Source organism: Barbatula barbatula, assembly GCF_947034865.1.
Source record: "Barbatula barbatula genome assembly, chromosome: 1".
Taxonomy (NCBI): domain Eukaryota; kingdom Metazoa; phylum Chordata; class Actinopteri; order Cypriniformes; family Nemacheilidae; genus Barbatula; species Barbatula barbatula.
In genome coordinates, this window is record NC_136766.1 from 23,788,337 (window position 1) to 23,799,642 (window position 11,306).

The 11,306-nt window shown below is 40.5% G+C and overlaps 2 protein-coding genes across 2 annotated transcripts; both read right to left on the minus strand.

The window, feature by feature from the left end:
• Positions 1-231: 231 nt before the first annotated feature.
• cirop (ciliated left-right organizer metallopeptidase) lies at positions 232-4,370 on the minus strand (the record flags this gene model as incomplete). The annotated part of the gene is made up of 14 exons (XM_079469369.1): positions 232-466; positions 627-736; positions 837-965; positions 1,044-1,151; positions 1,259-1,355; positions 1,491-1,557; positions 2,054-2,237; positions 2,337-2,482; positions 2,767-2,851; positions 3,474-3,599; positions 3,699-3,848; positions 3,931-3,982; positions 4,152-4,245; positions 4,322-4,370. The coding sequence occupies 14 exons, from the start codon at positions 4,368-4,370 to the stop codon at positions 232-234; spliced, it is 1,632 nt and encodes a 543-aa protein (XP_079325495.1).
• Positions 4,371-5,393: 1,023 nt separating this feature from the next.
• Positions 5,394-11,230, minus strand: lrp10 (low density lipoprotein receptor-related protein 10). Its single transcript, XM_079455222.1, has 10 exons — positions 11,148-11,230; positions 10,412-10,597; positions 9,960-9,992; positions 9,462-9,600; positions 9,063-9,253; positions 8,457-8,929; positions 7,933-8,363; positions 7,620-7,814; positions 7,362-7,491; positions 5,394-7,285 (listed from the first exon to the last, which is right to left on the minus strand). Exons 2-10 carry the CDS (start codon positions 10,458-10,460, stop codon positions 6,689-6,691), a joined length of 2,238 nt encoding a protein of 745 aa, XP_079311348.1. The 5' UTR covers positions 10,461-10,597; positions 11,148-11,230; the 3' UTR covers positions 5,394-6,688.
• Positions 11,231-11,306: the final 76 nt, after the last annotated feature.

The following is an 11,306-nucleotide window of genomic DNA, read 5'->3' on the forward strand; positions in this document are numbered from 1 at the left end:
AATATTATAATTATGAAAATGCAAATTCAGATTATTCTTTTATGGAATTTAGCTTATAGACATCTAAATCAACAATGTCATTGCACTCAAATTCACAAACATGACATGCAGCAGCATGATACAGCACAACCACAAAACATGTCAAACTAGGCTTGTGTATATTTCTGTGTATCCATATGTAAATATATAAATTATACATAAAATGTATAATCAGCAATTTTGCCTGATGCATTACGTGGTTACTAACTGCAGGCTGTAGGGAGCCTGAACAGCAGCATGTACTCTGACTCTAGTAGATAGACACTTGCAGTAGATAAACATTGCAGCAGACAGTAGAGTTAATGCAACGCCGAGGCACAAAACTACCGGTATGAGGATCTCTGCTTTAACCACTGCCACAGTGGACTGAGAGGTGAGGTCAAAGGTCAATCTGGAGTGAGAAGTGGCCTCTTTCTTGTCATGATCCCTAAAGACACAAAATAAAATCCTTATTGATATGGAGGCAATTTACACAAAATCTTACACATTTTTAAAGGCAAACCCTCCCTATTTATATAACAGCTGACATCTTGTGAGGGATATATATTTATATATTTAGAAATGACATGTGTTAAATGAACACCAACCTTTCTCTGCTCGTGCCACATGATTTTTGTCTGAAGGTGGGAGGAGCTAAATCAGAATATTGACATAATCTCTGGTTTGGGCAGAAAATTAAACCCTGATAGCCGGATACCTGTAAAGAAAAACATTTATGAGATGAATGCAGCACGGCCAAGAAAGTCATTCTGCTCAGTAAATATTAGCCTAGTACTTGTGAGAAACTTCTGACAAACCTCAATGCTCTTTCCTGCTGGACAGTCCAACCAATCAGAATCCATCACCTGGATTTGATACCTGTTTATTCCGGTGCACCTGTGTCTGTAACAATAACCCGCTACTGGCAGACCAGGTGATGAATAACTCTATAAAAACATAAATAATGGCAGTTACTATGATAGTCCCAATCCCTGATAACATGACACGTAAATAATGTGCAGCACCTTTCTGGTGAGGTTGGATATAAAACATCGGCTGTCAGATCCAAAAATCTCTCCGTTCCACTCATCCAATCCACTGCTACTCCCATTCTCCTCTATCCAACATTCACTCTAATAAAGAACAATTACGAACTAAATATTTTACTAATATTTATTCCAACAAAATACAGAAAGCAATGAAATATAAAGACGAACTCCAAACAAAACCAAAGACTCACAGCATTTGCCAGGGGTTTAAAAATATAGCAGCCATCCAAGTATTGATCAGTGAGGCACTCCCCCTTGTGGAGGTGAAGATAATGACATCCCAATTTGCTGCAGAAAAGAAGTTGTACCCGCCACGGTTTGAATAAAAATGAAATAAAACAATGTATGAAATATAAGTTCAACTTATTTTTTTATAAATGTCTTCAGTGTATAAAGTAACGTTCAGAGAAATCATTTCATTACCTGCTTGTGCAAAAAAAGGTTGAGGAATTGTGACAGGTAGAGACCGATCCAAACTGGCGACCTTCACCTAAAAAATACACAACTGCTAACATTAAAGGGATAGTTCACCTAAGTCATCATTTACTCACCTTTGAGTCATATACATTTCTTTGTTCTGATATTTGGAAGAATGCTTATATCCAAACAGATCTCGTCCCCCGTTGATTACCATAGTAGGAAAAATTACTTCAACCTTCTGTTGAACACAAAAGGCAACATTTTGAAGAATCTAGCACAGCAAACAGTTCTTGCGCACTTTTTCCCTACTAAAAAATACCAATGTATAGAATGATACACTGTAAGTCACTTTGGGTAAAAGCGTCTCCCAAATGCATAAATGTAAATGTAAGTCAATGGGGGGAGAGATCTGTTTGGTTATAAGCGTTCTTGCAAATATCTTTAAAGACATTTAAACATATTTGGAACAACTTGCACGTGAATAAATTATGAAAGAACTGTAATTTTAGGTGAACTTTACATGCAGAGGCTTGACTCCAACCTCAACAAATCTTTGTAAATCTTACCCTCTCCCCACACCAGACTCTGAGCTCGGCTGTGGTTGACTGAATACCAGCCTGTGTCCTGAAGAGCTGCAAGTGTGACCGGATCAATCCGAACCAGAGATGGCTCCGCCAATGAAGCTGTCATTATGGAGCCCTGCAGCACACGGGCCTCCCAGTGTGACGAGAGACCATCCGTACCTGCATTCTGAAAACAAGACAGAGTTAAAAAGAGACAGAGGAGTCTGAATTGTAATATCTTACACACGATTTGTGAGTTTCTGTGCTTGGAGAGATACTGGTCTACCTTGTTCTCTAATAGAGCTCCAAGGTCAGTCTGTGTAGCGTTGAGGTGTTTCTGCATTGCGCTGATCACAGTGGGTGAATAAAGCCGAACCTGTCCCGTCTCATCTGTGCTGGTCACATGGCTATGAAACCAACAGTCTACACCAGCTAAATAACAAGTCACACAGTAACGCATGATGCAAGATCAGTAATTAACCAAGACTCGTCCAAGCCAAAATGCAACAAAAAAAAAACAAGATGGAGATCTTTCATGAAAATTAAAGACGATTTATGATGATCAATTTAAAAACTCACCATTATTGCAAAAGTTAACACTGGTAGCATAATAGGTCTACAATAATACTCACATTCTGTAACAATACATCACAACAACATATTGATACTATTTCTCACACAATTATGTTTAGACTATAAGACAAAAGAAAACTTACTATGAGAGGAGAAGGAACAATCCCTCCACCTACTGTAGAGCTCTTTACTGAAACCCAACACATGGAATAGCTCATGCAGGACAGTCTGCACAGAAAAAAACAATGATGAAAAAGAGTTAAAGGGATAGTTAATCTACAAATTAAAATATCAGTCATCATTTATTCATCATTTGTCATATAATATCTTTACATCATAATAGATGTTGGTTTATTTTAACTTATTTTTAGGTCAAATATAACACATTTCTAGGGTTCATTTAACTGAATAATTGGGTTTGTCCTTTTTTGACCCATATGTTTATGGCTCTTTGATGGCTCTATGTATTAGACTATTTCCTCTGAAGAACACTAAAGAAGATTGTGGTGAGGAAGGCGGGACGAGAGCCGTGAGGCGGGACCGCATGAGTGATATTTGGAATCGGCTTATATACCGCATATCTCACGGAGGATATCGGGAGCTTAAGTGGACGAGCGGCAGGACTGTTGACAAGAGAGGACCGGGTTAAATGTTTGCCGGTTCCCGCCTCCTTCCTTTTATGGATCTTTGTTACAAAGATATTTCAAGAAATGTGTCCATGTGGCAGTTGATGAAAGTTTCAGTTTTGGGTTAACTATTCATTTATGTATATATACATCTCGGTGTTTCTTAATAATAACTACTATAGTCATTCTCAGCATCTCTCTGATAAACTCTAACATACTGTCACCTGGACAAAGTGATCATGTGTGTATCTTTCCACACTGAGTTGTTCTCTACAGATGACCATGACCCCAGCTAGAGGTCGTCCCCAAGAGTCTGTCTGGCAGTGAGCGGCATAGGCCAGTACACTAGACTGGGAGAGACAAAGGAGCAACACAAACAGGAACAATAACAATAACACCATTCCAATGTGTATAACTAACTATCTACTGTATTGCAAAAATGGCTCTACCTCAGCTCGACATTTATCAGTGTTGTGAGTAAACACATAAAGCAGAAAGTCAGTGTCAGGAACTCCCTCCCCCTCTGGCCTCAACAATATCGGGATTAGATGATCAGGATGTGGATAAACAAAACAGCCACTCAGATGCTCATTTGGAATCTGTCAATCAAAAGCAGGAAGGCCTGGAATATGATAATATCATGAGTCCTTTTTGAAGACAAGAGTGTGCTTTTAGACTTACAGTCACATCGAGACAACTCTCAGATTTGTAGTTCTCCTTGGCTCGGCCGCATCTGAGGATATTGATACCGATGGACGTTTTAAAGGAAATTTTGGAATTCAGATAAAATAATTAAATAATTATTCACAGAAGATATGACCTGTCACATAAAGAGGTTTGAAATGTAGAGCAGGGTATTCTAAAAGAAGATCTTTAAAAGGACGAAAACATCTGGAACATACTTCATAAAGTTAAGAGTGCTGCTGTTTCTCCAGATGAATTTGCAGTATTTGTTCATGTCTCTGTTCAGCAGCAGTCTGTCTGGAACTCCTCTCACTACCAACAAATAATCGAACTTGCAAACAAAGATTGCTTCGTGTTGAGTATGTAGCCTATTTAAGAAATCACACACCTGACAGTAAACTGGATACTTTGCTCACAGCTTCACGAACTGGTGCCATTAATCTCTCACGTTCCCAGTCAGAGAGGGCAGGGTTTTCTTTTGGAATCCACGTCTTGATCCTGATTGATTGTAGATCGAGCGATTCTTCATCTCTATCTGCTCTTTTAGACCGCTGAGGCTTTTGATAGCTGAGGCCAGTTTCACCCAAAGACTGATGAGCCAAGGTCTGTTGTTTCGGTGAGGATACAACTTTGACTGATGTCTGAACATTGTCAAAGATACACTTCCCCCAAGAGGGAAACCATGGCAACAGTAATATGCCAATATACACACAATGCAGGAAAACCATCATCTAGTAGTAGACCATCAAAATAACTGTAAGAACAGAATCATTATTACTTATTATTTGCCAGAAATGTTTACAAATACTTTACACAGAATGACATTATATTCATAGTGTAATTAATCAACAAAATCTTTATTATTCGTAAAGAAAATTCTGATAACTTTACAAAAGGTTCAATTTGTTAACATCAGTAAATAACATAGACTTACAATGAGCCTTAGTTTTCCTCCATTTATTGCTATTTTCTTACTGTTCATGTCAGTTCACTAACTAGTAAATTAAATCTGAAAGTGACAACATTAACCATGTACTTTTTGTCACATTTCAACACACAGATTTCTTACCAGCACAGCATAGGCCTCCGATCCTGTATCATGAGATGGCGAGTCAGGAAACCAATCTCCAATGTTTTCACTGTGGTATTTATCCTGTGAATGATCATGCACTCCCTCCTCAGGATGTAAAGAATCTCATCATTGACAATGCAAGCTTTGAAGTGCTAATAGCACTTTACCTCCATATGGTTTCAGGAGTATTAATGACACCTTACTTCCATTTTAACCTTAGGAGGAAATGTCACCTAGTTACCATGGCATATAAACCTGTCTTACATTGTATTTAGTTTTTAATCTATTTAAAGAGTGTACACATCTGTTTACTATAAAATCCATCTAGTATAAGAAAACTGCAAATTAAAGAAACCGGTACACAAGGAATCATCAAACTGACACAAGAAAAGGTTAAAAGTGCAAATAATTTTAATCTTTGTGGATTTCCAGCTGGTTCAGCAAATATATACAGTAAAATGAATCTTACTATCACCAGTTCAGCTAGGATAAAACCTACTCACCACTTTCTATTACAATCACTATTCAAGCAGATGAGAGTTAAAAAAATACATGTAAAACTACAATCAACAGGGTAACAGGAGGAGTGAAAGGAGAGATCATAACAGGGGACTAGAGATATGGCACTACGACTGGTCATCCATTTACAAAGGAACCTGAAATATGAAATCTATAGTTTTCATTTTTAAAGGACTCATTCAAGTTATTGTGATGTCATTCAGTTGGGCTGTACAAACACATGAAGTATGAGTGAAACCTCGGGCACCAGAGGGATTGTCTCAAATCTGTGGTGCTAGTTTAGTCTCTCTCTCTCTCTCTCTCTCTCTCTCTCTCCCTCACACACACACACACACACACAGAACACACACTGTTCTTTAGTATTAAATTATTGCCACAGTTGCCATGCACTACCATTTACATAGCGAGGGTGAGTTTTACATTTGTGTAAACATTTGTGCAAGTGTATCAGTGTGTTTGGCCCTACGTGCAAGCACAAACGCAGTCACATACTGTCTAGTGATATACAGGAAGCTCAAAACAAGGCACTTCTCGGAAACACGCACAAGAAATTATGTGGCCTGTAGCAGTATGAGGTAAACGTATGTACATTACACAACCATCTAAAATGAAGTCTGCAGAAATAAAAATTAAGCAAAGCTAACATGTTGTGAGATTTGTAATCGGCAAAGATTTAAACAGAGGAACATCTAATCCAGCTGGGGGAAGATTTTTTTGTGCAAATGTTTCTTCTAATATACATAACACTAATAAGTGCACAGCACACACACTTGTTTGTTTTGTTTCACTACATTAGTGAGTACATCTTATACCTGACAAAAGATATGTTATCCCCTAACCCTCACGTAAGCCTTTTGTAATCTTTAAAACCACCTAAAATTGTTGGTTTTACTAAAGTTGCAAGTACATTTTCAAAATTGTGGCTCTTACAAGCCCTTTCTGTATACACACACCATCACTTGTCAAATATTCAGACAAAGTAGTTAAATACTTGTTCTTTCATGTCAAGAGAAAAATGCAATAATACAAGATAAGGCACCAAGCCAGCACAAGAAGCCAACACGATGACACTCGCGTGCTGAAAACCAGAGTGAGCTAAAATCAGAGAGAAGGGAAAAAATGAAACTAAAAAAAAATAAAATCAGAAGAATAAACGCATATATCTCATGAAAGCATGGACACATCATCTTCAGAGGTTGTGTCATCAGAGAGAGGGATCAGCAGCACTTCATCTTCTGAGGAAGAGGAGGAAAAAGAGGGGGATGCCGATAGAGGATGAGATGTCGGGGACGGGGATGGTCTAAAGCGAGAGATGCTCCGCCCCAGCGTGTGGAAAAGTGACGCCAGAGAGGGGCTGCTCGGGGGGGCAGTAATAGGCAGTGTCAGTTGTGTTTCGTGAGTAGCAATTGGCCGGACAGGAGGAGGCGGGGAAGGAGGAGGAGGAGCCTCGGCTTGCGCCTGTGCCGTTTCTGTCTGTTGGGATAAAAACAGTTTTAGAGGCAAAGTTGTCGTTTCTGTAGCCACTGAGGAGACTCCAGGACTTGATTGATTGGCCTCTGAGCCAGAAGAACCGGCCTCCGTCTGTTGAGAGGCAGAAGCTGTGGTCTGTGTTGACCTGGGGGTGGGACGGGGAATTAAGCCCCACCTTCGCAGGCGACGGACTGCTCTGCGAACAAACCGAGGCCTGCGTCTTCGCCGTGGAGAGGCAGCATTGTCTTGCCTGAGAAGCTGTAGTATTCCTCTCAGAGACAGTGAGACAGTCTAAAAAAAACAGAATCGTCATAACAAAATGCACAAGCAACAATCAGGTCATAATCAAAAAGGGTGGGATTCTCACCTCATTGGGGTTTTCAGTAGGGAAGTCTTCCACTGGTGGAATGATGCCCTGAGCAATCAGTTGACCATAAGAGGGCGGAGCCTGCTGCTGAATGAGTTCTGCTTCCTGACGAGTGATTGGTGCAAATAAGCTGAGGGAAAAAAATAATAAATAGAAATGCGGTCAGTAAGCTAGAAAGTAATCTTGTAGCTTTATTAAGAAATTTTAATATTGTTGAACAGTTACACCTAATGGTATGAAGAAGGGCTGACGATTTACCTATACTCTCGAGTGCGCAGCGAGTACAGTTTGCAGGTACAACCCATCGCAATGACTAACAGTAGTCCGCAAACTAAGCTTCCGACTGTAGCTGCGGTTATCACCTTCCGAGGCAGAGTCACGGTGCAGTTTAGCTCATCCGTGCCGTCCTTACAGTCCACCTGTCCATCACACCGCCAGCTCTCAAACACACACCTGTTCAAACAATTCAGCAACAACCAATCATACAGCTGACAAAAATTTAATCAATGTCTTCGACTGACCGTTCCTTTTATAATGCACAAAGTCAAAACACACAAGTGCATATACAGACCTGTCACTGTCACAGTGAAATGTCCCATGTTGACAGATGGTACACTCCTTCTCATCACTTCCATCTGCACAGTTGAGCTGGTAATTGCAGCGTTCATGGATGGAGAAGCAGACCGGCCGGCTCAGCAGGTGGCCTGCTTTCTGCATGCTGCCCACCCCACAGAGGAAGTGCCCAGCCGGGCAGCCGCCGCACCCCTCCTCATCCAGGCCCGTTTCAGGACAGTCCCAGTGCCCATCACAGCGCTGCTTCTGGGTGTAACAGCCTCCCATCGATCCCCCACAAAGCCCCTCCCAGGGGAAGCAGTAATCTGTGATCCTGTATGTTGCATTAAAGCCCCGTCCTTCCGACGCAGGCACCGTATGGTAGATCAGGGAAAGAAAGCCTGTGTGGGATTCCACCTCTACTGCTTTGTTATTGGACACATAGTTGATCTAAAACAGTAAGGGAATTTAAATTAGTCATACTTTCAAATGTTACATTCTTTCACATACACGACACACATATTTACAAACAGTAGAACTGACCGTTTTAATGTTGTTGCCAGCGCCATGGGGCTGGTCTGTGATTATAATCTTGTCTCCAGGACCAAGTACCAGCTGCTGAAGCTCCAGTTTGAGCGGTCGTGAATCCTGGGGATCAACAGTCCACACACACTCCAAGGGAAGTCCCGTTAGAACAGGTGGAGTAAATGACCCATAAAATGCATCCATGTACCCTCCACATGGCCCTCCTTGTGACAACAAGGGAAAGTCTGGTTCTTTAGGTGATGGCAGATCAGTGTTGGATAACAATATCGGCATTGTTGTGGTGGTGGTATCGATGGAAGAGAGGGGGTAGTCTATATGAGGTTCAGGGCTGATGTCATCGCATCCGTCCTCGTCTGAGCCAGGTTCATGCCCCTCGCCAAGGCATTCAACCCGTCCATTACAACGCCATGATGCCGGTAGACAACGCTCACTGTAACATTCAAACTCGCCTGGAAAACAGGGACCTGAGTCTGCAGAAGTGGAGGATAGAGAATAGGGACAAAACACAATTTAACTCTTTAGCTAAGATTTTGAAACATTTCAGATATGTTTCTAACATCTCATGCAACACAAAAAGCAAGAACTGTGATTGTTCTTCTGTACCTTTAATATAATAAAGGTAGAACCCAGATAATGGATAAAAATGAGGGGAGAAGTGGTGCGTCACTGTTATGTTTCCTCCAGTCACTTCAAATGGTGCAGGCGGCTGGGAACCACAGAGTTTTATGGGCCTGCCAGTGAGAGGAGCCACGGACACCCATTCCCGCCCACACTTGATGCTAAACTGGGAAAAACTTTAAAAAAAGAGGGAGGCAACGGAAATGTTAGGAAATTGAAAAAGAGACAACGTAAAGGTCAAAGCAATCCCAGCATGTTAACAAAAAAGCTTCTGCTACACATTAACCCACCACTAGATCTTAGACCTTATAAGTTCAAATTGTATGTATCTGCACAATTTTAGGAAATATCAAATCAACTTATAAAAGAAGCGACAGCTGTTACCTTATGATGACACGCTCCCCAACTGGTGAGGTTATCAGCCAACTGCAGTTGAGTGGGTGGGATGACCAGGCATGATGGGCAGAGTTGTGAATCTCTCCTTGTCTGGTTTGTAGTATTTTGGGCATATGATCACAATGAGCTGAAACAGACAGTGACCCTTATTTAAAAAAAAGATTTGCTATATTCCCTTACTCTAAAGATTTTTTACTTTAAGATTCTTTTTTTACATTTTACAATTCTTAATTTATATTGTATCATACACTTTTATGTTTTAATACAAAGTTGAGACAAACCAATATAATAAACCAATATGACCAGCAATAACACATCTCGGGACCTCGGGGCTGATTTGCCAATAAATGATGGTAGGGTGACATAACTAACTGATCATTTTGATGTTCTTTGCTTATATTTGTTTTGTAATGGACAGTGGACTAAGAATGTTAAGTAACAGAGAGAAATTATTAGTACAGTAAATGGTGTTGTGTTCTCTCTCACCAGCACTGAAGGCCAGCTCCAGCGTGCTGGTAACTGTAGGAGAAAACATTTTGAGTAGTCAGCATATAAAAGATAAATGGTATATACAAGCAATGGCAAAAGTTAAGCCTTGATCAACACTAAAGCATAATGACAAAATGAGTGTCTCCTGCCCTTTTACCATAGCCAATAGCTGGGGTGGAATCTAGATTCTAGGGAGCTTTTGATTGGTCAGAAAATGTCCTAAGAAGCTGAAGTACAGAATGATGTCATGAAAATTGTCGATTCCTTTCGGTGGATGCGAGAGACCGTACGCTTTAAATGCTTGTATCATCTTAATGTGAATTTGATCAATGTTTGGACCACACTAGTTTATTGATATCCTATTCAAACCAAAAGACAAAAGCTGACATTTTGATTTCCTTGGGACCTTGAGTAACCTTTGATCAAAAGGAAAAACAATGATATCTCACCTGATAAAATCAAAAGACCAAGGACGCAAAGGCGTAGCGAAACAGCCATTCTAACAAACCAATGACTGTCACTGTCTCATAAAACACAAACTAAAACAAAATGTATTAAAACAATATCGTCGATAAATCCATCAGCTTGTCATCATTACGTCATCGTCAACAATTTGGCTTGTTGGAAGTGTTTATCTGTAAAGATAAAAATAAAGAGAGTAAATACCATTAAGGACAAAAGAATGAATCACAGAGAACAGTGACGTGTAGTGTGGCCTGTCTTTGATTAAAAAAGACGCATGAAGACCTCGAGACGACCGACGTCAATATACGTACTATTCAGTATAGATTTAGTCAGTTTCCTGTCTCGCGTCGCTTCGCCTACGGTGACGCACCTCGATGTGCACATCGCTATAATGTTCAAATAACGTTACGTTACTCAAACTATTCGGTAACATTTCATATTTTTACGTCAAACACATACTCTAAGAGAACAGTCTTGCGCGTGCACCGTCAAAGTTAGTAGCAGGCCTGATCGCAGCTACTAAACTGAAGCATTGTTCAGAAAGTTTCATTTCCGACTTGACTTGCGTTAACTAGCCTCTCACTTTCCTGACTTTAGCTATTTAACAAGACCTGAGTTTGTTATCATTCACAATGGATCACAATGTCGCGATATAAAGTGTTGAAAATCAGATAGTTTGGTTTTAACCGATAGTATTGAACGACTTTCTCTTTAGCGTACCTTTTCTTCGTCTTTCTTGTTGACATTCGCTCCTAGCCACTTCCGTGAGGTCTGTTTCGTAGGTGGGACAGAAGGCACCTCCCATTTACGTTTTAGTGACGCGATGCGCACCGCCTTCTGCTTGTAATGTGCGCGGCCAAACACTAGAGGTCGTCAGGT